This window comes from Gobius niger, assembly GCF_951799975.1.
Source record: "Gobius niger genome assembly, chromosome: 3".
Taxonomy (NCBI): domain Eukaryota; kingdom Metazoa; phylum Chordata; class Actinopteri; order Gobiiformes; family Gobiidae; genus Gobius; species Gobius niger.
Window position 1 is genome coordinate 3,166,471 of NC_136854.1, and position 27,196 is coordinate 3,193,666.

Consider the following 27,196-nt stretch of genomic DNA (forward strand, 5'->3'; position numbering starts at 1 on the left):
TCGAGGGAGCACCCTCTCAACAAATCTTTGGACGGTCAGGGGAATTCACTCTAATTACAAAATGATTCAATATATCATTGCCCGAACTGTAATCCTGTTTGTTGCAAATAAAAAACTGCGGTCTTTCATAAGATTAAGGCACAATTGGCTATGTTCTTCGCTCAGCCTGTGTAGCTTCATTGGTAGAGTGCAGAGTTCCCCTCCGTAAGGTTGCTGGATTGATCCCAACCTTGACACTTTTTTTCCCCTTTTTTTTCTTTTGAACTCTGCACTTACTGAGAAGAACATGAATCACCGCCTATGGTTCCACCCTCATTAAAAACAGGGGAAAAAAACCTCTCCTCCACTGGGGTAGTTTCAGCCCGTGAATTTAGAGAATCCTCACCCTCATCAGGCCCATGTTTGTATGGACTTATAGCTCAGTGATAGTGTGGTCGTCTGAGGTGAAGGAGGTAGCTAGTGTTAGCCACTAAACAGGTGCGCATGGGCGGTGACCCATGAATTGCCATTATAAATGTGTGGGTTCCCGCTTTCTCTCACGCTCTGCCTCCACTTCAATAAAACAGGGACACAGTCCAGACCGGTCCTCCAAAAAGACCCTCTGCCTTGCCTTATTCTACACCTCACATCGGTCAGCTACACTAGTCCACACATGGGCCGCTGCACACTTGTCCCAGTTTAAAACACATGAGCGCGGGGCATTTCATAAGATATTTTTTTTAAGTCGGCTGGCATTTGCTGTCCCTGTGTAGTGTCATAGCTAGATTGTTGGTTTCCCAATCGTGAGACTGCCGGATCAATTCTGACCTTGACTTTTTTATTTTTTGGACTCGCCACCAAATGGATAAAACATGAATCAACGCCTATGTTCCCCCCTCTTGAAAAACGTGGAAAGAACGCTTCCAGAATATGCAAACTAAAGACAAAGAAATTGTGGGATCGTACGGAAACAACTGAGGCAACACTGGGGACAATGGCGAAAACAATTGAAAAAAATGTATGGGGGACACATGACCTGAATTGACCACTCTCCTCCAGTGGTTTACTGGGAACGGATTTCTAACCGGTATTTTAAAAACGAGTAGCCCACATCAGGCCCACATTAATATGTAGTTACAGCTCAGTGATAGTGCGCTGGTCTTTGGTGTAGGAGGTTGCCAGTTCAAAGATGGCTTTCACACTTTTCGAATGCTTTCACTTTTCTTGCCGGCGCAAGAGTGAGTCCAGGCTGGGTGTGAGGCAGAGGCAAGAGCAGGTTTGGGCGAGAGAGAGTGGGATGGTCGCAAGGGGCAGCGCGTGCGAGGCTTGCAAGGGTCGAGAGCGAGCGGGGAGTGCGCCAGGGGCGAGGGCCTTTATCGCCGCTCGCGGCTTTAATTTTTTATTATATTCATCTTATTTGCACTAATTGTGCCAAATATTCTCTCTAATTTAATAAATCCCATAGATGTGCCCACATATTATTGTTTTATTGTATTGTTATTTTACATAATTTTTCATAAATAAAAAGTCTGTAAAGACCATTTATGTAATCCACCTTTATGACTAAATTACATGGTGTATCTGAAAATGGAAAATATGAACATTTCAAAAATTGGAAAGCAAAGTTCTAGAAGGGTCAATTGCTTCTATCAAAATATGAAAATGTGTTTTTTATGGTCAAAGTAGTCCTAAAATGTAAAAAACACAGTTTGGCACTGTGGCACCGAATAGCCCTATTACATAAAAAAAGACCCATAGCACCCAAACCCCTTGCTTTACAGATTAGCTGCTTTACAAAGATGTTGTCCCCAAGGTGTACAACAAGTGTAGTGAATTTCACATGATTACAGTGAAGTATACCAGAGCATTGGCAGCTAGAATTTGGGAATTTCTTTCCGAGAGAAACAAAACAAATATTAGACATTTTAGAACAGCTTTAGTTTAAGTTGTGCTTGTTGTGTTGTGTTCATAATTATATGAGCAGAAACTAGAAGTCCACATCTTTCAAATGAAGTATCATATAAGCATATTCACTGTAAGATCATTGTTGTGCTAATGGCATTTGGGTATGTACAACTTTTGTGCACAGTCCAAAATTAGGCGGCAGGTAGAGATTGGTCCTTCTTTTTGACAAGCTTTTTAATCCCTTTATTGATTGATGGTTTATCTTCCTTTTTTTGTTTTATATGATTTTACAATTTTTATTTTACAACCTTAGGACATTTTCTGTGAAAGAATGATATGCTCCGTAGACGTCATTTGCACAAACTATATCCTCTTGGGCTGTTAATGATCTATTTCTTCTTGCCGTTGTAGTAATCTAAATGTCTAAGTCTGTCATCAAAATCCCCACATAACAATGTCTTCATTCATATTTGTAAATATATTGTCTATCACAGTGGAACTTTGACTTGTTATTTTGGTTTGTTTTGTGATTAAATGGAATGAGCCCATGCTGTTCATTGAGTAAAAAATTTAAATTAAACCAAACTAACATATTTTGGGGAAAAAATCGAGATATCACTTTAAAAAAAAAAAAAAGCTGTTTTGAACCACTCAGGATGTGGCGTTCATGACCAGCTCTTTAGAACGGCTCTTTAACATCACAGACCTGGATCAGTGTGTTATAAAAATGAGCTGTGCATATTTAAGAAACAAATAACGATGTAAGCAACAATATATGTTATGAAATAGTGATGATAAAAGGTTTGAATAAAAGGTTTAATCATTGGTTATTGAGAAGTTTTTTTATTTTAGAAACTTATAATAGGCTTGTTGTTGAAGTACTTTGGTACATATAATCACTATACTCACTTGTTGAATGTTATAATGAAAGAGAGACTGTGGTGAAAATAGACGTGAACGGTAAATTATTGAAGGGGGGGCAATATGGTGGGTTTTTCCCAAACCATCGTCAGAACTCCACTCCAACCGCTACATTCACTGCAAATTAAACAGTTTATGCAAATCAATCACAAAAGCTTCTAGTTAAACATGTTGTTGTTGGTGTTTTGTTGTTTTTTTGTTTCAACTGGGCCACACTCAGCAGAGTTCAGATATATAACTATGCATTTTAATTAAATATGCTTAAAGTAAAACACAACCTTCATCACAGCTTTCTATTCATGGATTTTCATTTATTTTATACATATATTCAATAAAAAAATAAATAAAATATTATGTTTTTAGAATTTGCAGCGGGCCAATTAAAAGTAGTTTGGACACCCCTGCTTTAGACTGACCCGCCCAACACTGTCCCTTTGTTGTGAAAGTTCGTCAGACCGGAAGTGCTCTTTTATTGTGAAGGCAGGAATGACCTCTTCACTGAAGGAAAACAGGTGAGGCTAATGAGCACGACCCGACCGCACCGCCCCCGGGCCCCCACGGAGGAGCACACGGTACAGATCGTCATTAAAGGTTTTTAGAGCCGCCATGAGAACAAATGTGGACAAATGCTGCTTCTGGAGGGAGTTATGGAATCATTCAGAGGAGCCGAGCTGTGTTAGAACAAAAAAGAAACCGCTGAAGACAACTATGAAGGTAAGCTACATGCTAATGTTATGCTAACACCAGCTAAAGCGGCGCTAACAGCGGCTAAATGCTAATATGGGTAAAATTAGTAATGCACCGATACCACTTTTTCTAAAACCGATACGAGTACGAGTACTTTGATTTAAGTATTTGCCGATACCCAATACCGATACGAGGTTTGATGACAAGGCATTTTCTTCATTCTTACTTCTTTCACAGCAGATTGGTTTGTAATTAGTTAATTTACTCATGTACATTTTCTTCAGTAAAGTAGGCGACACATTTAAGAGCAGTTATATTAGAATTGTCCTGATGCCATTTATTTATTTATTTTATTTTCATTCAATATAATTTTTAATTTTTATTGCACTTTATTACATAGACAGAAAAGCCCATGTCCAAAAGCTCCCAATGCCTTTGCTTTATTCATGTATTCATTTATGTATTTTTATTTAACAATAGTATTGAGATTTTCGTCTTTACTTCAGCTCCTGTAGATTTTCTCGTGTGTTTTGTAGTAACTTAGCGAGTAGCTACAGTGTTTTCATTGTTCTGCTGCAGCTCATTTTCCCTCAATATAAACATGCTGTATGTCTTTAATTTGGATTTTCTGAGGACTTTTTAGTTGCTGGGTTAGTTTTTCAGATGAATAACCCCCTGGGCATAAAACGGCGTCAGAATGGCCCAAACTGCTACTAGCCGCGAGTTAGCAACGTTAGCCTGTATGTTGTAAACACTGCAGACGCTGCAGCACGAACAACATTAAGCTCTGGTTAAATCCAGCTCAGACTCTGGTTTAGAGAGCGCAGTCTGTAATAAAGTCAGCTCTATGTGGATTATTGTATTTACACTAAACAATTCTCCAGTTTGTTGCTTCTTCTCTCTTCAGCTGAGGGCTGCGCCTCGTAGCTGTAGCTGCGCCTCGTAGGTGCACTGGACGCACGTCAAATGGCATCGGTTTCTGGTATCGGGACCTCATGAATGAGTACGAGTATGAGTACAAGCATGTGGTATCGACCCGATACCCGATACTGGTATCGGTATCGGTGCATCCCTAGGTAAAATCCCCTTATAGCACAGCAGTATGATGTTGTGAAATATTAAATCCTTTGACCTGCGTGTGGATAGTGAGGGCTGTCCACTCTCTCCTCGGGTCAGACACGGGTCAGACACGGGTCCATAGAATTATACACATGGAAGAGGCCTGCTGTCCCAGCTCCTGTCTCTTTACATAGAGGTGCTCAGTGGCGCATGACTCCAGTTTCGTCCGCCATCGCGGCCCAAAGTACCCGTATGAGGCGTCACCTGTATCTATACTCCCACAGCCCAGGTGGGTGAAAGCAGCGGGAGCGCACGGCTGCCGACGAAGCTTCAGAGCGGAGCGGACGCCGTTACGCTGTAAGTCAAATCTCTTAATATCATCGTTCTTTAAATACAAAATGTTTTTTTAAGGCCATTTCAGGCAAATAAGCTGCTATGCTACGATGACTTCGGGGGTTAGTTTGTCAGTGCGGGGCTTCAAAAGCTAGATTAGCTTAGCGGCCCTTCAAACGTACGTAGCCGCGCTCATGAACTTACGCTCGGCCACTTTTCTGGGAAGTTTCGTAAGTGCTGGAAGTCTTGTTGTGATAGAAATGATAAAAATCGAGTTTTTACTTCACTGTATTTGCTAGTATAACGTCTCAACTAGAATTATTTGGCTGAAATACAAAGAAGTAGCACTGCAAGTGTTTTATATTACATTTTCATCGGTAAAATATGAGATATTGTTTTTAATATAGCATTTATCTGTCCTGTACTGTACTGTACTGGATCCAGGGCAGATGCAGAATATATGACTTTGTGTGTCATGTAGGTTTAAATTAATGGTGTCCAGCTGACTTTGACTGGCAAGATCACACTGACCTGAGAATTGGAAAGTGGAGAGCAGAAGACGGGGTGAATGAAGAGGTGACCTATGGCAGGACAACCAGGGAAACTGGGATCACATTTATACAGTAGTTTTCTGGAAATAAACTGTATGAACTTCTTTTATATGTTATTAATTTACAAAAGACCTGAAGCACGTGCGGAAAGAGTTTGCTCTGGGGTAGTTCAGATCCAGTCCTTTCCTGATGCTGCTGGTGCTTCACTGTCCAAGGTAACATTGTAAAATATCTCCAACATTTACTCCTTTGATTTGCAGTATCTAGTATGAATTTTGTGTCACTGAAGGTTTAACTGGTGTCATGTTGACTGTTTGGGCTCACTGTCCTGATGACCAGAGGCCACCATCAGGGCCTGCACAGGAGGACTGACCACCACCATCAGGGTCTGTACAGGAGGACTGACCACCACCATCAGGGCCTGTACAGGAGGACTGACCACCACCATCAGGGCCTGCACAGGCGGACTGACCACCGTGGATGGAGTTGTGGTGGGCGGGACCAGCCACTTGACCATAAAAGGGCCTTTAGACTTTCTAATGATTATTTTCTCATATTATTAATGACTCAGTATTTCTGGCTAATCTTCCAGGAGTCTTGTTTTAAACTGGGTGAAAGAATATGAATGACATCATTGGTTTGTGACTTTTGTAAATGTGCTTCTCTGTAGGTTTGTCCTCATTGGCGTCGGTGTAAATGACATTACTGTGTTCATTAGCAGCAGCATCAGTAGGAGTCGTGTAACATGGCCTTGTTGGTTACAGTATATTGATCATTTTAATACTATCATTCATGTTCTCCTAAACCAACATGAACATTAAACAATATTTAGAAGTGTACAAACCCTTTATGTAGTAATGAAGCAATTCAATACAAAAATATTTAAAAAAGTACTTTTATTTGGCAACACAAATCTCATGAAGTACAACAGAAATGAAGGTTATAATGTTTGGGCATCAGACCTGTTACATTTGTTTTGTCGTGTTCTGAGCTGAAAACTCAGCAGCTCCCAAAAAATGTTTTTTGCATAAAAACTGAAAAAATAAAAAAAATCCTATAAATCACATTTTTTGTCACAATCATAGCAGTGGTTTGGAATCTTAACTCTAATGGACTCATGGGAAGTCACAATAACTCGCTCTGTGTTGGAAAATGACTTGTCTGTTTGCAAAAGTCTATAAAAGAACAACAACCCTGTCAGCATCAGACAGTCACAATAAGGACGTGAGAGGATTTCATGTGCAATATTCCTGATATCCAATGTTTTCTTTGTGGTGCTGGGAAGCAGCACTAATGTCCTACAGAGAAGTGTGGACATCAGGAGGAGCCTCTGGGCTTCAGGCTGGACCTGCAGAGATTGAGGAGCTTCATGTTAGTCCAAACAAATGAGTGATTTACACTTTGATTTACAACCGTCTTTCAGAGCCAACTTTAGACGCATTTATTTCTTCAGGCGTTTAATCAGTGATTCTTGGGCCGTCCTGGTTTTTGTGTTGTCGTTGGCCTTTTATTGTGTATATTTTTCAGATTTTTTAGCTGTTGTGAAGCTCTTTGTGGCTCTTGTCTGTGAAAGGTGCAGAGCATTACTGAGCCTACTTACTTACACAAATAATATTAGAAGTAAACTTACCAAGTACATTCAATTCTGCTAGTATTTTTTAAATTAATTAAGCAGTTACGGGTTATTAGTGCCATTATTTAATTTTCAGGCGTTCCTAGGAGGACTCAGGCAAACCTATCCCTAAAATCAGAGTTTTTACAGATTACTCAAAAACACGTGAATGTGTCAAGGCAACACTTCAGGCATGTTTTTAATGAGGGAGTGACAGAATAACATGATGGAAAGCTTGAAAAAGTCGATTTTGCATAATACCCCCCCTTTAAAGAAGTATTTTTGATGCTTTACAATTTACAAGTCCATGTCCTAAAATTAGTAATTTTAAAGAAATATATTTGCCTCAGTGTGAAACTCCAGATGCCTGTGGACCATTTTACAGGCTGCTCCTTTTACATGAGTGTCTATGGCCAAAAGGGCTTTTTGGGCTGCTGGCTGCAATACCACGGCCTGCCACTAGCACGTCCTGGAGACGGGTGAAAAGGGGCGGACCCCCCCCCCCACTGGTCTCGACATGTGACTGAGCCACATCCTGTTACACTTATCAAAAAGTACTTTGCCCTGTTGCTGATCAGAGGTACGTACAATAAAAACATTCTGATTCTGAAAGAGCAGGCGACGGTTCAGTGAAGCAGAAACAAATATGTCAGGTATAGACATATCTGTGGGGGGGTTAGTGTGATATATCTGTGGGGGGGGGGTAGCTGTGACATATCTGTGGGGGGGTTAGTGTGACATATCTGTGGGGGGTTAGTTGTGACATATCTGTGGGGGGTTAGTTGTGACATATCTGTGGGGGGGTTAGTGTGACATATCTGTGGGGGGTTAGTTGTGACATATCTGTGGGGGGGTTAGCTGTGACATATCTGTGGGGGGGTTAGTGTGACACATCTGTGGGGGGGTTAGCTGTGACATATCTGTGGGGGGGGTAGTTGTGACATATCTGTGGGGGGGGTTAGCTGTGACATATCTGTGGGGGTGTTAGCTGTGACATATCTGTGGGGGGGTTAGCTGTTACATATCTGTGGGGGGGTAGTTGTGACATATCTGTGGGGGGGTTAACTGTGACATGTCTGTGGGGGGGTTAGCTGTGACATATCTGTGGGGGGGTAGTTGTGACATATCTGTGGGGGGGTTAGTTGTGACATATCTGTGGGGGGGTTAACTGTGACATGTCTGTGGGGGGGTTAGCGATGGCAGCCATGTAGAGGTCTACAAGTGCGAGCAGTCGAGTAGTTCACTGCTCTACAATGCGTGGATTTGACTGAAACCACCGGACATAAAGGTAAAGCACGTGGGTAAATGTTTCCTGTTTAGTTTGGAAATACAGATGCTTTGAAAACAGGAAAACAATGCTTAACCCCTTAACTCCCACCTGAACCGAGCACAGTTTGGCTTTACCCCAATCCAAAAGCTTCTGGAGAAAAGGTGTGAAAATAGAGACAGAACTGAGACGAAAACAATGATGATGTGGCAAAAAAGTGAGAAAACTTTGACAAAAAAAATAACGAAAATGTGACAAAAAAATGACAAAAAAATAACAAAAAATGACAAAAATGTGACAAAAAAATGACAAAAAAATAACAAAAAATGACAAAAAAAAGACAAAAAATAACAAAAAATGACATAAAATGTGACAAAAAAAGACAAAAAAAAAAAAAAAAAAAAAGACAAAAAATGTAAAAATAACAAAAAATAACAAAAATGTGACAAAAAAATGACAAAATAAAATAAAAAATAACAAAAAATGACAAAACAATGACAAAAATGACAAAAAATGACTAAAAATGACTAAAAATAACCAAAAATGACACACAAAAAAAAGGACAAAAATGACAAAAAATAAAAATGAAAAAAAATGACAAATAAAACGACAAAGAAAAAAATGACAAATAAAACGACAAAGAAAAAAAATGACAAAAACGACAAAAACGACAAAAAATAACAAAAAATAACAAAAAATAACAAAAAATGACATAAAATTTGACAAAAAAGACACAAAAAATGACAAAAAATAACAAAAAATAACAAAAAATGTGACAAAAAAATGACAAAAAAATAACAAAAAATGACAAAAACGACAAAAAAGAAAAAATGACATAAATTTCACAAAAAAGACAAAAAAATGACAAAAAAAGACAAAAAAAATAAAAAAAAAATGACAAAAAATGTAACAAAAAATAACAAAAAATGACAAAAATGTGACAAAAAAATGACAAAATAAAATAAAAAATAACAAAAAATGACAAAACAATGACAAAAATGACAAAAAATGACTAAAAATGACTAAAAATAACCAAAAATGACACAAAAAAAGGACAAAAATGACAAAAAATAAAAATGAAAAAAAATGACAAATAAAACGACAAAGACAAAAAATGACAAATAAAACGACAAAGAAAAAAAATGACAAAAACAACAAAAACAACAAAAAATAACAAAAAATGACATAAAATGTGACAAAAAAGACACAAAAAATGACAAAAAATAACAAAAAATGTGACAAAAAATGTGACAAAAAAATGACAAAAAAAAAACAAAAAATGACAAAAACGACAAAAAATAACAAAAAATGACATAAAATTTGACAAAAAAGACACAAAAAATGACAAAAAATAACAAAAAATGACAAAAAATGTGACAAAAAATGACAAAAAAATAACAAAAAATGACAAAAACGACAAAAAAGAAAAAATGACATAAATTTCACAAAAAAGACAAAAAAATGACAAAAAAAGACAAAAAAAATAAAAAAAAATGACAAAAAATGTAACAAAAAATAACAAAAAATGACAAAAATGTGACAAAAAAATGACAAAATAAAATAAAAAATAACAAAAAATGACAAAACAATGACAAAAATGACAAAAAATGACTAAAAATGACTAAAAATAACCAAAAATGACACAAAAAAAGGACAAAAATGACAAAAAATAAAAATGAAAAAAAATGACAAATAAAACGACAAAGACAAAAAATGACAAATAAAACGACAAAGAAAAAAAATGACAAAAACGACAAAAACAACAAAAAATAACAAAAAATGACATAAAATGTGACAAAAAAGACACAAAAAATGACAAAAAATAACAAAAAATGACAAAAAATGTGACAAAAAAATGACAAAAAAAAAACAAAAAATGACAAAAACGACAAAAAATAAGAAAAAATGACATAAATTTCACAAAAAAGACAAAAAAATGACAAAAAAAGACAAAAAAAAATACAAATAAAAAAAATGACAAAAAATGTAACAAAAAATAACAAAAAATGACAAAAATGTGACAAAAAAATGACAAAATAAAATTAAAAATAACAAAAAATGACAAAACAATGATAAAAATGACTAAAAATGACTAAAAATAACCAAAAATGACACAAAAAAGGACAAAAATGACAAAAAATAAAAATGAAAAAAAATGACAAATAAAACGACAAAGACAAAAAATGACAAATAAAACGACAAAGAAAAAAAATGACAAAAACGACTAAAACGACAAAAAATAACAAAAAATAACAAAAAATGACATAAAATGTGACAAAAAAGACACAAAAAATGACAAAAAATAACAAAAAATGACAAAAAAATAACAAAAAATGACAAAAACGACAAATAATAAGAAAAAATGACATAAATTTCACAAAAAAGACTCAAAAAAAATGACAAAAAAAGACAAAAAAAAATAAAAAATAACAAAAAATGACAAAACAATGACAAAAATGACTAAAAATGACTAAAAATGACTAAAAATAACCAAAAATGACACGAAAAAAAGAACAAAAATGACAAAAAAATAAAAATGAAAAAAAATGACAAATAAAACGACAAAGACAAAAAATGACAAATAAAACGACAAAGAAAAAAAATGACAAAACAACAAAAACGACAAAAAATAACAAAAAATAACAAAAAATGTCATAAAATGTGACAAAAAAGACACAAAAAATGACAAAAAATAACAAAAAATGACAAAAACGACAAAAAATAAGAAAAAATGACATAAATTTCACAAAAAAGACACACAAAAATGACAAAAAATGACAAACAAAAAAAAAATGACAAAAAATGACAAAAAAAGGACCAAAAAATAACATGAAATGTAACAAAAAAATTGACAAAAATAAAAAAATGGGACGAAAAAAATACAAAAAATGTAACAAAAAAAAGACAAAAAATGTAACAAAAAAATTACAAAATAGACCAAAAAAAAGAAAATTTGACAAAAAATGACAAAAAATGTAACAAAAAAATGTATGGATTGGACTCCACCAACTTGAACTAACAGAGGGGTGTTCTGATTAAAAACCCTTAAACCCCTCTCAGTTAGTTCAATGTCACATAGTTTCTCCCTGCCACTAGGATGGAAATTACACTTGTGTTTCTTCTTTTATATCTGGAACAGCCCGGGCTCCTGCTGCAGTTAAAGCCTTTAGGAACAGCACAAGTGTGAGTCTGTTATTCATTCATAATTTTATTGTGATGGCCCGGCCCAAAGCACCACAACCGAGCGGCCCACCTGGAAACGTCCCGACTCTCCCCATGACCCAGTGCACCACTGGTTATAGATTGACCTGAGATCATCATGAGAAGTAGATCTGTAAAACACACAGCTGAAAAACTTGTATTTAGTCATGAAGATGTTGACATAACAGCAAGAAGAAAGTTTGAAATCGCCTCCTCCTGGATTAGATCAAGGAATGAAGCTCCTGCTTCTTCATGAAACACTGAAGAACCTCCTAAAGTCTGTGTGAACTGAGTTTGCTACAGCCCAGAAACAGGAAGAGAAGGAGATTTGTCATTTTCTTCTCTGAACGAGCGTTTAGAGGCTAAACAAACATGCACCTTATTTCCCCAGATCCGTTTGGGCTGAAGCAGCGTCTCAGAGCTGGACAAGGCAAGGCAAGTTTATTTGTAGAGCAGAATTCATACACAAGGCAATTCAAAGTGCTTCACAGTTGCATAAATACAAGAAAACAAATAGAATCAATAAAAACATCAACATAAAATTAATCAATTACAGTTAAAGGCGAGAGTGCAGATAAAATACTTTCAGTCATATGCATCGGTAAAAAGAACTGTTTTCAGCCTGGATTTGAACATTGTCAGAGTTGAGGCTTGTCTCACATCCTCGTGAAGACTGTTCCAGATTTTAGCTGCAAGAAACTGAAACGCAGACTCACTGTGTTTATTATTGACTCTGGGAACCACCAGGAGGCCCCTCCCTGAAGTTCTCAGGGCCCGAGATGGTTCATACGGCTCTAACATGTCAGAGATGTACTTTGGAGCTAAACCATGAAAAGACTTGTAGACAAGCAGAGCTGTTTTAAAGTCTATTCTCTGAGTGACAGGAAGCCAATGTAGAGACCGGAGCACTGGACTAATATGGTCGTATTTCCTGGTTCTTGTCAGGACTCGAGCAGCAGCGTTCTGGATGTACTGTAGCTCTGGCAGCTCGTTTAGAGAGGCCAGTGAGTAGGCCGGTACAGACGTCTAACCTGCTGGAGACAAATGCATGGATAAGTCTCTAAGTCTGGTTTTGACACTATTCATCTGATCTTAGCAATGTTTTTCAGATGGTAAAAAGCTGCTGATGTTATTGCTTTGATGTGGCTGTTTAAGTTCAGGTCTGACTCCATGATTACTCCTAGATTTCTAACCTGATTTTTTGGTTTTAGAGAGAGAGACTCAAGGTGACTGATAACACATGATGGAGGACACGGAGCCCAAAGCTGAGAGGTGAGGTCCTCCACTGTTCTCCAGAGTCAGGATTAAAGTCTCTGCTGCCTCAGTGTCCACAGACCTGCTCCTGATGTCAGTGAAGAGTCACAGCTCCAATAATAATCACAATGTTTTACACTTAGAATGTGCTTTACAAGCCTGTGACCGAGTCTCTCACAGTGCTGCTGTACACATGATTCATCCACTCCAGACTCAGTGGTGGTAAGCCACTATTGTAGCCACAGCCGCCTCTGGGATTAGACTGACTGAAGAGAGGCTGCCGATCTACGCCACTACCACCACTCACACACTTATTCATTAGAGCCTTTTGTACATCATTATAGTAGAGATAGATGGATCTGATTCTTTTCAGGACTGATTAGTCAAAAAAAAACCCAAAAAAAACAAAAACAAATATATATATATATATATATATATATATATATACATATATATATATATATAAAAAACTCTTCCTCACCCTCCGCAGGCGGTCTCTTTCTCCTCCTGCTCGGGTCCTCTACCAGAGGCCTGGGAGCTTGAGGGTTCTGCGCAGTATCTTTGCTGTTCCTAGAACTGCACTTTTCTGGACCGAGATGTCTGATGTATTTCCTGGGATCTGCTGGAGCCACTCCTCCAGTTTGGGCGTCACTGCCCCGAGTGCCCCAACGACCACGGGCACCACTGATGCCTTCACCCTCCAGGTTTTCTCCAGCTCTTCTCTGAGCCCCTGGTATTTCTCTAGTTTCTCATGTTCCTTTTTCCTGATGTTGAAGTCGCTTGGTATTGCTATGTCGACCACGATGGCTTTCCTCTGCTCTTTGTCACCACCACAATGTCCGGTTGGTTCGCCATTACCATTTTGTCCGTCTGTATCTGGAAGTCCCACAGGATCTTGGCTCGGTCATTCTCGACCACCTTTGGAGGTGTTTCCCACTTTGTCCTTGGGGTTTCCAGCCCATACTCTGCACAGATGTTCCTGTACACTATACCAGCCACTTGGTTATGGCGCTCCATGTAGGCTTTCCCTGCAGCATCTTACACCCTGCAGTTATGTTCTTACACCTGCAGTTATGTTCTTACACCTGCAGTTATGTTCTTACACCTGCAGTTATGTTCTTACACCTGCAGTTATGTTCTTACACCTGCAGTTATGTGCTGGATCGTCTCATTGGCCGCTTTGCACAGTCTACACCTGGGGTCTCTAGGTGTAGACTGTATATATATATATATATATACATATATATATATATATATATATATATATATATATATTTACATATATATATCTTATTCTTCTGGCATTTGGCAAATAGAAATAATTGTGAAAATTCTAACTGACCTCCATCCATCCATCTTCTTACACTTTTCCGTTTCAGGGTCGTGGGGGCAGCTGTTGGAGTTGCCCAAATCACATTGCACCAGCCCCTTATGGCTCCTCTTGCAGGTGGTGGGTCCACAGAAGGACGGCCTCACGATTCAAACCGGGCCTGTTGGTCTCTCATAACTCATAATTCTGAACCGCTCTTTGTCTGACCCGTCACTTCGGACCTGTTTGCCATTGGAGACCCTACCAGGGGCACAAATCCCCCGACAACAGAGCTCCCAGGATCATTCGGGTGCTCAAACCCCCCCACCACGTTAAGGTGGCGGTTCCAGGAGTGGTTCTAACTGACCTAAAAAAGTAAACGTTTTTTCCAACACTGAATAAAAACATGTGTCTTTTTATAAAGTGCAGTTTGACAAACAGGTCCTACAGGTGACGGGTCAGACTGAGAGCACTTCCATAAACTCCTATGGAGAGAGTTTGATCAAAGACTGTGGTTTTGCCCGGTCAGGCTCAGCTCGGGCCCCGCCCTGGGCCAGGCCTGGGTTTGGGCGACTCGTATGGTCTGGTTTTTATTTCACAGGGACAATGCACAATTTAACATTGACCAAAAGAAAATAAATGTATGATCTTGGTGTCATCCAGACACGTCTCCTCTGCTCCTCTTTCTCTCTTGGTGCAGTAAAGCTTCTCCATGTCTGATTGAAGCACAGCTGTCCTCAGTCTCGTGCATCAGCCTCACTGTGCTCAGTGTTCAGTCTGATCCAGGACAGTCCCATGTGTTTCACTAAAGTGTTTTCTTCTTTGTCTCAGGATCCTCCAGAAACCTCCTCCGTCTGAACCTGGTCCCAGCTGTGAGTCCCTCAGGAGTAACTGGTCTATGGGCAAACCAATCAACTTCAGGACAGGGCGGTGAGTTTAGCCTCTTCTGTTCAAAGACCTCCTGAGACTGGCCCAGTGAGAAGTCATCACTTTAACACTGAATTTACCCAAAAAGAAGCTCAGCAGAGCAGCATCAGCACGTCATTTTGTTCCATTTGAACTTAAACAAGCGAACAGTGGGAGGAAAACGTGTCTTTAGGCAGCGATAACTTCATCCACACGTTTCCTGTAGTTTCAGATGCTTCAAATGCTTCACAGGAGCATTTACCTGTGATGGAGATGAAGTTGCAAATATTGTAGCAATATTCCGTGTCCTTCCAGGTGAAGGTGGAGATTTAGATGAATAAATAGAATAAAATAGCTTTAAATGAATTTGCCATATTGTCACACCGTGATGTACATTTTTGTTCATATGGCCCCGCCCTAATTTTTAAAACAATAATGTCTCATATCTTTATGTTCTAGTAATTCTACACAATAATAAGTCAGATACAGCAAGTCCAAAGACCAACTGGACCTTCTTTGCCAGTTTGCACACATTTCTTTGAAGCATTGCAAAAATATCGTCTGAATATCGATATGGAGATGTTCATTTTTGTCACCATCTCCCAGCCCTAGTTGCCGACCCCTGGGCTCGGTTATGGCCATTTACTCACAACAACAGCGACACCAAAGCACGACTCACCACTGATGTGTCCGTGAGTCCTTCTTCTGCTCCATCTGCGTCACTGCAGCTCCACATCCCTCCTGTCACTTCCATCTCTGTCCTCAAACGTCCTGGTGTCTCAGACCCGTGTCCCCCGCTGTGAGCAGGGCCGACTGGGACTGAAAAACGCTCTTACCACCCGCCTGAACCACATCCAAAAGCTTCTCAACTGGAGAGCAACAGTCTAATGCCTCATTTGAAAGCTAAGACCTACAAAAGTTATTGTCATTTGTCATGTTGTCGCCTGGTTTTTGTCACATTGTTGTGGTTTGACATGACCTGTCTGAGGACGGGCCAGTGCTCGAAACGTTACATACGGTTTAAGTAAGAAATACTTTTGGAGCTTTATAGTTGTGACACACAAACATATGACTCACTTACACACATGGTTATTTTCATATGTTACTGACATGTGATTTCACCAATGTTAAACTGTGTGTTTTATAAATGATATTGTCCCATTTCAAATAAAACATTGTAAGAGAATCTAATTTTCACACAATAAAGTTTTATTTTAATGTTTATTGTAAATGTTTTTGTCAGTGTTAGACCCAGTGTTGACGTCAGACCAGAAGGTTCTGAACCAGGCCCAGACTGTGAGTCCCTCAGGAGCAACTGGTCCATGATGAGCCCACCAAACTTCTCCTCAGATCTGTAAGATTGAGTTTGTTTAAACACAAGGACAGACAGTGGTTTAATGAGGTTCTGAAAGTGTGAGAGAAACAGCTGAATCCTGAGGTGTTTGTTGTGTCTCTGTCACAGAGTGGAGCAGGCTCCAGAGCTCAGAGCTCAGCAACATCACACTCAGCTGGACTCCATATTTAAGGTGTGTCCTTCACTCAAGTTTGGAGATGTTCAGATGAATGGACTTGTTTCACACAGATCTGACACTGACTGCATTTGTGTTGTTTCTAATGTGTCTGTGCAGCTTCTGCAGGAGGACATCTTCACTTTTGTCCAGAAGGAGCTGAAGAAGCTCCACAAGGTTCTGAGCACAGATTACCCAGAATGCTTCGAGCCTGATGAGGATGGAGAGGCTTTTCTGAAGATCACTGTGAACTTCCTGAGGAGGAGGCAGCAGAAGGAGCTGGCTGAGCGTCTGTGGAGCAGTAGGTCCATTTCACTGAGTCATTTGATCTTCTCTGAGACTCAGGCTCTGTCTGTGTCTTCATTCAGGGAGATGTTCTGGAGTTCTTCAGCGTAAACTGAAGCGTGACCTGCAGCAGAAGTGTCAGTGTGTGTTTGAGGGCGTGGCTAAAGCAGGAAGCCCCGCCCTCCTGCAGCAGATCTACACAGAGCTCTACATCACAGAGGGAGGGGCCTCAGAGGTCAACCAGGAACATGAGGTCAGACACATGGAAACAGCCTCCAGGAAAGCAGGCGGAGCAGAGACAGCCATCACATGTGAAGACATGTTTAAAGGCCCCGCGGACACAGAGGCGCCCGTCAGAACAGTGCTGACAAAGGGAGTGGCTGGCATCGGGAAAACACTGCTCACTCAGAAGTTCAGTCTGGACTGGGCTGAAGGCAAAGCCCACCAGGACGTCCAGCTGCTGTTCCCCTTCACTTTCAGAGCACTCAATGTGCTGAAGGACAGGAGCTTCAGCCTGGTGCAGCTGCTCCATCACTTCTTTAGAGCAACAGAAGAAGTGAGCAGCTTTGGAGATCTCCAGCTGCTCTTCATCTTTGACGGTCTGGACGAGTGCAGACTTCCTCTGGACTTCACCCAAACCAAGGCCCTGACGGAGCCCACAGAGAGCGCCTCAGTGGAGGAGCTGCTGGTGAACCTCATCAGGGGGAGCCTGCTTCCCTCCGCTCGCCTCTGGATAACCACACGCCCCGCGGCGGCCAATCAGATCCCTGCTGAGTGCGTCTCCATGGTGACAGAGGTGCGAGGGTTCAGCGACCCACAGAAGGAGCTGTACTTCAGGAACAGGTTCAGAGACGAGGCCCACACATTCATCTCCCACATCAAGACGTCCCGAAGCCTCCACATCATGTGCTTCATGCCAGTCTTCTGCTGGATCCTCTCCACAGTCCTGGAGTATGTGCTGAAGACCAGAGAGAGAGCAGAGCTGCCCAAGACCCTGACTCAGATGTACATCCACTTCCTGGTGGTTCAGGCCAAAGTCAAGAACATCAAGTATGAAGGAGGATCTGAGACAGACCCACACTGGAGTCCAGAGACCAGGAAGATGGTGCAGTCTCTGGGAAAACTGGCCTTTGAGCAGCTGCAGAAAGGAAACCTGATCTTCTACGAGAGTGACCTGAGCGAGTGTGGGCTGGACGCTGCAGCCGCCTCAGTGTACTCCGGAGTCTTCACACAGGTCTTTAGAGAGGAGCCAGGCCTGTACCAGGACAAGGTCTACTGCTTCATCCATCTGAGTGTGCAGGAGTTTCTGGCTGCTCTTCACGTCCATCAGACCTTCTTCGACACTGGAGTCAACCTGCTCTCAGAAGAACAAACTTCATCATGGAGAAAGGTTTTTATCAGTAAATCAGTGCTTTTCTACCAGACGGCTGTGGACCAGGCCTTACAGAGTCCAAACGGACACCTGGACTTGTTCCTGCGCTTCCTCCTGGGTCTTTCACTGCCGACCAATCAGAGGCTTCTCCAAGGTCTGCTGACACAGACAGGAAGTAGCTCCCAGACCAATCAGAAAACAGCTGAGTACATCAAGCAGAAGCTGAGTGAGGAAGTGTCTGCAGAGAGAAGCATCAACCTGCTCCACTGTCTGAATGAACTGAATGATGGTTCTCTGGTGGAGCAGGTCCAACAGTACCTGAGATCAGGACGTCTGTCTGAAGGTGGACTGTCTCCTGCTCAGTGGTCAGCTCTGGCCTTCATCTTACTGTCATCAGAAGAAGCTCTGGAGCAGTTTGAGCTGAAGAATTACTGTGCTTCAGAGGAGGTTCTGCTGAGGCTGCTGACAGTGGTCAAAGCCTCCAACATAGCTCTGTGAGTGAGGTCTATGTAAGTATGAACCTTCTAAACTTCTCCTAAAACAGTGTGTTCTCTCCAGACTGAGCAGCTGCAACCTGTCAGAGAGAGGCTGTGAAGCTCTGTCCTCAGTCCTCAACTCCTCTAGTCTGACTGTCCTGGACCTCAGTAAGAACGACCTGAAGGACTCAGGGCTGAAGATGTTGTCTGTTGGACTGAAGAGTCCTCACTGTAAACTGGAGCAGCTCAGGTCAGAGGGTTTACTCTTCATCTCTGTGAGTTTGTCATTTCTATGATTCTGTTTAACCCTGTGTGTTCAGACTGTCAGGGTGTCTGATCTCAGAGGAAGGCTGTGCTGCTCTGGCCTCAGCTCTGAGGTCCAACCCCTCCCATCTGACAGACCTGGACCTCAGCTTCAACCATCCAGGAGACACAGGAGTAAAGCTCCTGACTGCTCTACAGGTGGAGCCCCACTGCTCACTCTCCACTCTCAGGTGAGGACAGTTATTACACAGTTACTACACAGTTATTACACAGTTATTACACAGTTATTACACAGTTGTTACAGTTATTACACAGTTATTACACAGTTATTACTCAGTTATTACACAGTTATTACTCAGTTATTACAGTCGACACAAACAAACAGTGTATCTGAGTCTGTGTCTGTTTCAGACTGAGTCCTGCTGGAGAACAATGGATGAACTGCAGATGTAAGTCTGACTCTTAATATACTTTTAAAATGTTGGTTGTTCTGAGAAGATTTGCTGTTGTACAAGTTTCTCTCGTGTCGACAGCTGCGATATTGACGTCAGGAGAGTTTGAGCTGTTTTCACTCAAACCTTTAGAACTGAGACCTTCATTATTATTCTGGAGAAAGTTCATTTAACCCTGTGTTCAAAAAAATTCTTCATTTCCTGACATTTTGTCTGTGTTGCAGCTTGAGACGTGGATTTCTGCAGAAAACATTTTTTTAAGCCAAATTTTCAGAATCTAGTGTTTGTTTTTCTCTCATGTCTTTTATTTGGTAGATCTGCATTTCCCTGTCGCCCCCTAGTGTACAAAAATGTACACACCTAAAAACAGCCATAACATCTACATTTGCAATATGTTTTGCCACTTTCTGCATAAATCACATGAACTACTTTAAACTTTTCCAAAACTTCCAAACATGTAATAATGTTCTGGATTTTAACTTAAAATCACAGTTTGAAAACTTAAAGCTGAAAGAAATTGTTCTACAAAAACACAAAAGTATGATTATATTTGTAATAATAAATTGTAGAGCTGAGGCTTTGTCTGTTTCCAGAGCCGTGTTTGTGTCACAGATGAAGTGAAATTCATTCATTTGGAAGAAAAGGAGTGAAATTTAACTTATTTATTGTATTTCATCAGATTGGAGCTCATTCCCATTGTCGGCACAGGAATAAAATCACTGTATTTTTTCTATTGAATATAATGGAAATAAGGCATTTCCAATGGATTTTACCCTGAAAACGTCTATTTTTAAATCTCACTTAAATATGACATAAAATCACTTCATCTGTGACATCAGGGTTTCATTTGGAAGAAAATCAGTGACATTTGGCATTTTTACTGTTTTTCATCAAATTCTTTTTTCTGACAGTTGGTAAAGCCGGTGTTGTTTCATTTTCTACAGTTTGTAAACTCTGTGTTTCTGTGAGAACCAGAGCGCTGTGGGCGGAGCCTAAATTTTGTTCATAAATAGTAATTATCAGCTGAAAGTGACCTGAACACACAAAATAACCTGGACAAAGAGCTACAGTCTGGATTTATTCTCGTGTTTCCTCAGGTTTACAAACCTGGGCCTCGTTTTCAACAGAGACTTTTCTGCTTCTAAACTAACCCCTGATTGTGACGCTCCCACAGAGCTGTTTCTTCACACTCAACATTATTGTCGATAAATCACTTGTTAATATTAATAATATTCATATATTTTATATAAAACATAAAGACAAAGATATCCTGTAGTTTCCCCTGGGCCACAGCTTCAGTATAACCTGACTGTAAACACATGCATCTGTTACAATGTTAGAAAAGTGGAAAGTTCTGAAATGCAGTGAAAATGTCAAATTCAACTCCTTTTCTTCCAAATGAAACGCTGACATCACAGATATGAGACTTTTTTCCTGTATTACAGTGAGTTTTAAAATGTGAAGTTTGATGTGAGAAAAGTCCAGGTTCTGCCATGGCTCCATTATATCCTAATGGGAAAATAACATGATTTCATTCATCTGGACGACAGGAACAAGGTCCAAACTGAAGAAATACAGGACAAATGTCAAACCTGACTCTTGTTCTGCAAAATGAAATGATCAAATATATGACTTTTATACGGTGACAGGGGAGCAAAGACAAAGGAAGTCATGAATGTTTTTATAATGAACAACTGGACATAAAGAATCGTCCACGACAGAAAAACTACAAATGCTTCAAATCCATTTTTTGCTGATCTTTGACACGTCCAAGGCTCTAAACACCACATCAGTCCCAGCTCTGAACTCTTCAGTATTATAAAGAGAAACAGCTTTTTATGTTGTTTGTAACAAACTTCAAAGGTTTGGTTTGAAACTGGAAAATAAAGGGTTAAAACTCCCAAATAAATCACATGTTTGGGAGTTTTGAGAAGGTGAGTGGAAGGAAAGTGATTCCTGAGATTCTGTCCATTTGTGTACACTAGGGGGCGACAGAAAGAAAACTGAAGGACGACACAAAGGTTAAACCTGAAACTTTATCAGTCCTGACACAGCCCCGCCCTCCATCAGACCTCCTGCTGAGGAGCTTTGGATCATCTTTAAACTCCAGATGAATTTCCCGATGTGCTCCACTCTGTGAAAGAGCTTTACCGATGAGCTTCTATTCATTAAACCTAAGACGTGTTTAATGTGCCATGTTTGAACTTGAGAATTAGAACGGAAAATTAATTTATTATATAGAAAAGAAACAAGTTTTGTCTTTAAATATTATTAAATCCTTAATTTACAGGAACTAAACTAAATTCACACCTTCATGAGTCTGAGACGTGTTTTGTTCCTGATAAACCACTTTCTAAGAGTTTAAATGTAAATGTTCATTATGTTTCTTCATCTGCGACAGCGCGACACAAACAAGAATTCAAGTTTTAATACAAAAGAAAGATTTGTTAAATGTCACTTCAGAACATTCCAGGTTATGTGTGGCTACGTCATTGAAATTTATATTTGAATCCTTGAGTCCATTTCAAATCAATATAAATGTGGTTCTCCTCTAAAGAGTGAACAGGGACTAACTGCTGCTGTGTTTTCTCTCCCTCAGATTTCACTGAACTCTCTCTGGATCCAAACACAGCTCAGATAAACCTCAAACTGTCTGACAACAACAAGAAGGCCACACATGTGGGAGAAGATCAGCCGTATCCAGATCATCAGGACAGATTTGAGGTCTGGGCTCAGCTTCTGTGTGACTCTGGTCTGACTGGGCGCTGTTACTGGGAGGTCCAGTGGAGAGGGAGAGGTTTCTATATCAGTGTCTTACAGAAGAATCACAAGGAAAGGAGGAGGTGCTGACAGTGGGTTTGGAGGCAATGATCAGTCCTGGAGTCTGGACTGCTCTGAACATGGTTTCTATGTTTGGCATAAAAACAATGAAACCCCCCTCCCTCAGCCCGGCTCCTCCTCTGGGACAGTAGGGGTGTATGTGGACTGTGCTGCTGGCTCTCTGTCCTTCTACACAATCTCCTCTGAGGAACTGATCCACCTCCACACCTTCAACACCACCTTCACTCACACCCTGATCCCTGGGTTTAGGCTCTTGACTTACGGCTCCTCAGTGTCTCTGTCAGACTGACGATCAGAGTCTCAATTATACAGATGAGTTTCAGTCACATGACCTTTTCCTGACATACCTTTCCCAGTTCATTGATAAAACAAAGTAAATCTTTAGAGATGTTGGAAAATCTCCTTCAGATAAATGTAGCTGGGCCCAGCTACAGAGGGCCCAGCTCCAGAGGGTCCCAGCTCCAGAGGGTCCCAGCTCCAGAGGGCCCAGCTCCAGAGGGCCTCAGCTCCAGAGGGCCTCAGCTCCAGTGGCTCCAGCTCCAGAGGGCCCAGCTCCAGAGTGCCCCAGCTCCAGAGGGCCCCAGCTCCAGAGGGCCCCAGCTCCAGAGGGCCTCAGCTCCAGAGGGTCCAGCTCCGGTGAGTTCTGTGACTGATTTCAATCCCACATTCAGGATTCAGGGGTTTGTGTGGGCAGGGTCACTGTGAGTCAGATATTAGTCAGATAATCACATAAATAAAGTCTGTTTCCTTCATTTGACTTTACTTTTTGAACACAAAGTCCTTTAATCATTTATTTTAAATGTCTAACAGAGTCATATTATTTTAGACAATACCACACATTAGTAAGAAATCCATTGTTTGGTCAGAATCGTTTGCCCATATGTCAGAGATAGTAATGAGTTCGATTTACTTGTTATTTTTAGTTTGTTCTAGCGTCAACTTCTACAGGTGTAATACTGTGAGCTGGTGTCGAACTCTAACCTCATAAACCTGAATAAAACAATAAAGTGTTGCAGTTTTACGGTGGTGTTTACAGTAAAGACGTGGGACTGTGATCCTTCAGAGGCTGGTGAAGGTTAATGATTCATCTTTATTATTGGATTATCGATTATGGAACAGGTCGCTTTGAATGAGGCCATTTCCTCGATGCTGTGGGCAGTGGGTTCATCCACAACAGCTTTATTTACTGAGTTTAGGAAATCTCTCGTTTGAGCAGCGAAGAATTCATTATTTATGTAGTGAAGCCAAATCGATCCCGTTTACAAAGTGTTAAACATGTAGCAGTTTTTCTTTGTTGCTAATAATTTCTTGTTCCTCTTAATTAACACAGTGACTGCAAGTGTCCGGTTAGAGGAATGTGGAAGTCGTTAGTGCAAAACCCCTATAGATACAGACAACATCTCTGGAAACGCCCATATATGGTCATGTTTGAAACAGTTAAAGCAGCACTAAGTGACTTGATTACCTTAATAAATCCTTCCCGTCGTTCCTCTGGGGGTAATACAAGTGTTAAAGGGATGATTGGGGGGTCGTTCATCGCCCCCTGGTGTCTCTGGCCTGAAAATTACAATTGCAACTTCGCTGCCACCGGGTCGGAGTCACCAATACACACTAATGGAATCACGGAGAAGAAGCTAACAGGCTAACGGGCAAAGCTAACATTGGGCTAGCACCACTTAAACAGTATTTACAGCCAAGTTTGAGTGAAAACAATGATCTCCATTGTGTAATTGGATGAACAATATCCCTCTGTCCCTTTGTCTTTTCTGTCAGCGTAGTATTTACTCTCACGGACAATTAATGAGTAAAAAACACAACATGCTACGACACCTGCAGTGGCGCTTTTGGCCTCTAGGGGCATGAGTGACTCAGCACTGCTTCAAGGAGGGAAACACAAAGAAGAGAAAATGTTAACTTTATCCAATTATTCAAAAACTACTTAAACAAATGCAGATTTATTGATATAATTTTATACAAAGTAAATATACAAAGACATAGAGTGGAGCAAAGTGGTTCAACAGCCCATAATTACATAAATAACAGAGAATGTTTACATGATGCTTCATGTTAGCACCGTATTACATGCTAACACTAGCTAGCACTAGCTACGACTGCTGTTTTTTCGCTTCTACTGAACAATCTGCTGTGAAAAAACATCCATATTGACCTGATTTAGACTTGACTTCATTTATGTGATAAATAAGTTCATATTCCACCAGAAAACAGTGAAATATTGATTCTATTTCCCCCCTTGGTGAAACGACGCCCCCTTCTATGACGAGACGCCATCTGTATCTATTGTTTATCGTTACTATGAAAACAGCTGCAGTGATGTTGAAGGTGATTTAACTGTTGCCAGATGTGCAGTTCCCACCAGTTAGCCTGATATAAATGTATAATAATATGTAATGAGTTATTTATGAGCAGAAATGACTAACATTACAGACATATATAGAAAAATGGAAAGAGCGAAGTTTAAAATGATGCATTAATTGTGTTGATATAAGAGTCAGAGACTTTAACAGAGTTTTGGAAAACGTATTTAAACTTTCAATAAACTGGTCATTACTAAAAGAAAATCTGATAATTTTTAGGCAACAGCAAAACTTTTAACAGAAATTAGATTCTTCTAAAAAAACAACAAAATATTAAGTACAAGAGTTTAAATGTGAAGAGAAGGAGCTGCAAATGTCGTCTCCAGAGAGAGAAAAAAAGCCTTTAGAGAAAATGGTCTTTAAAATGACGAGTTCCCAAATAAATGTAATATTAAAGTACATGAAAGGTAAATAATGAGGACTTAAACAATGATGAAATATCTGAATATCTTGGTCAAATAAAGCTGCTGTGTTAAAGCAAATGAAGAGAATGTACGAGTGGAGACGAGACCCGATGATCAAAGCCCAAACTGATCAAAGTCTGAGGCCAGTCTGGTCCTGTAGGTTCTGGAGCTACAAAGTCCATGAAGCAGCTCCCAGTGAGGAACATGATCTGTCAAAACAGACAAAGACCAGAAACAGAAGGAGCTGGATCCAAGAAAGGAACAAATGTGAAAAGACTGGAGCAGCTTTTTGTTTCCATCACTCGTTTTACATTTATAACATGATCTGTCACACTTTCATGAACAAATGATGGGAAACTCCTGTACGACTGAGAGCTCACACAAACACATCACACTCTTTGGCTGAACTCATATAGTGTGACATTTTGTTGTTTCCTCATGACAGAAAACCCCCGGACTCTTTTAAAGAGATATTTGTGTCTGTGTTCATTAAATGTTCTGCTCTGGTCGATCTTTTATCACATACTGTCTTCCTGATCTAATCTTCATGACCAAAGACTAATAAAGTGTTTACATTCACCTTTGAGTGTCTGTTATTTTGATTCTTAGTTTCCCTCAGTCTCAGAGCGAGTCAGAGCTGGACACACGATGGAGGAGAGAGAGTTCAGAGACGACGGAGCCTCTAAAACCACTGACCCCAACGCTCAGAGGTGAGATCCACCACTGTCCTTTATATCAGAGTCTCTAACTCTGTCCTTTATATCAGTCTCTAACTCTGTCCTTTATATCAGAGTCTCTAACTCTGTTCTTTATATCAGAATCTCTAACTCTGTTCTTTATATCAGAGTCTCTAACTCTGTTCTTTACATCAGTCTCTAACTCTGTTCTTTATATCAGAGTCTCTAACTCTGTTCTTTACATCAGTCTCTAACTCTGTCCTTTATACCAGAGTCTCTAACTCTATTCTTTATATCAGAGTCTCTAACTCTGTCCTTTATACCAGAGTCTCTAACTCTGTCCTTTATATCAGAGTCTCTAACTCTGTTCTTTATATCAGAGTCTCTAACTCTGTCCTTTATATCAGAGTCTCTAACTCTGTTCTTTATATCAGAGTCTCTAACTCTGTCCTTTATATCAGAGTCTCTAACTCTGTTCTTTATATCAGAGTCTCAGAGTTGAGTTTTAAACGAGATCAGATGAGTTGAGAGTTGATGAGTCTTTCAAATAATTTACAGATTCTTGGCAAAATGGAAATGGGTCTATAACAGTTCAGACCTTTACACTGCGTTCCAAATTATTATGCAAATTGTACTTTTGTGTCAAAAAGGTAAAAAAAAAAATAATAATAATGAAACTCATGGATGGTATCGTGACTTGGGGCTCTATGAATCACTGACATTAATCTCAGAGACCTGGGATGATTAGTTTTCAGGTTAAGCCCAGTTAAGGGAAAAACTACTGAAAAAGGGTGTTCCACTTTATTATGCAGATCATCATTTTCAAACAAAATGGGAAAGAAAAAGGGTCTTTCTGCTGATGAAAAGCGTGAAATAGTTGAATGCCTTGGTGTAGGTATGAAAACCTTCGATATTTCATGAAAGATTAAGCATATGTGCAGATAAAGGCACAATGAGCATGGTTTCTGCCAGACAAACACATCAGATTAAGAGAACAGATGTTACAAAGCAGCATACAGGTATTTGAAGCTGCTGGTGCCTCTGGAGTCTCCAGAACATCAAGGTGTAGGACCCTCCAGATGCTACAGTTGTGCATAAACCTTCTATCCGGACTCCCCTAAACTGTTCATTGAAGCTGAAGCAGAAACGGCTGCAGTGGCTCAGAAATACATGAAGACTCATTTTCAAACAGTCTTGTTCGCTGATGAGGCCGTGTAACCCTTGATGGTCAAATCAATGGAGTAGTGAATGGTTGGTGAATGGCCACAATGTCCCAACAAGGCTGTGACGTCAGTAAAGAGGGGGCGGAGTCATGTTTTGGACCAAAATCATAAGGGAGAGAGCTGGTCGGCCCCTTTAGGCCCTTTTAGGCTCCCTGAAGGTGTGAAAATGACCTTTGAAAAAAATGTGGAGTTTCTGACTGACAACTGTCTTCTATGGTACAAAATGAAGAGCCGTGCTTTCCCTAACAAAATCCTCTTCATGCATGACAACGCACCATGTCCTGCTGTAAAGAAAACCTCTACATCACTGGCTGCTATGGGCATAAAAGGAGAGA

The 27,196-nt window shown here is 40.0% G+C and overlaps 1 protein-coding gene and 1 long non-coding RNA gene across 2 annotated transcripts in view; both read left to right on the forward strand.

Annotated features, from left to right (window-relative positions):
* Positions 1-5,535, forward strand: part of LOC306961406 — a 174,736-nt gene extending 169,201 nt beyond the window's left edge. Inside the window, exons 2-3 of the long non-coding RNA XR_013792761.1 lie at positions 5,366-5,448; positions 5,484-5,535. This is a non-coding gene — a long non-coding RNA (uncharacterized lncRNA). The remainder of the gene's footprint in view (positions 1-5,365; positions 5,449-5,483) is intronic.
* Positions 5,536-12,755: 7,220 nt separating this feature from the next.
* Positions 12,756-27,196, forward strand: part of LOC306960571 (uncharacterized protein) — a gene marked incomplete at both ends in the record, with an annotated part of 40,454 nt that continues 26,013 nt past the window's right edge. Inside the window, 11 exon segments of the mRNA XM_079553004.1 lie at positions 12,756-12,787; positions 14,910-15,008; positions 16,447-16,510; positions 16,613-16,793; positions 16,861-18,643; positions 18,708-18,875; positions 18,946-19,119; positions 19,301-19,338; positions 21,941-22,119; positions 22,591-22,818; positions 25,581-25,671. Coding sequence (XP_079409130.1) covers positions 12,756-12,787; positions 14,910-15,008; positions 16,447-16,510; positions 16,613-16,793; positions 16,861-18,643; positions 18,708-18,875; positions 18,946-19,119; positions 19,301-19,338; positions 21,941-22,119; positions 22,591-22,818; positions 25,581-25,671 — 3,037 coding nt within the window.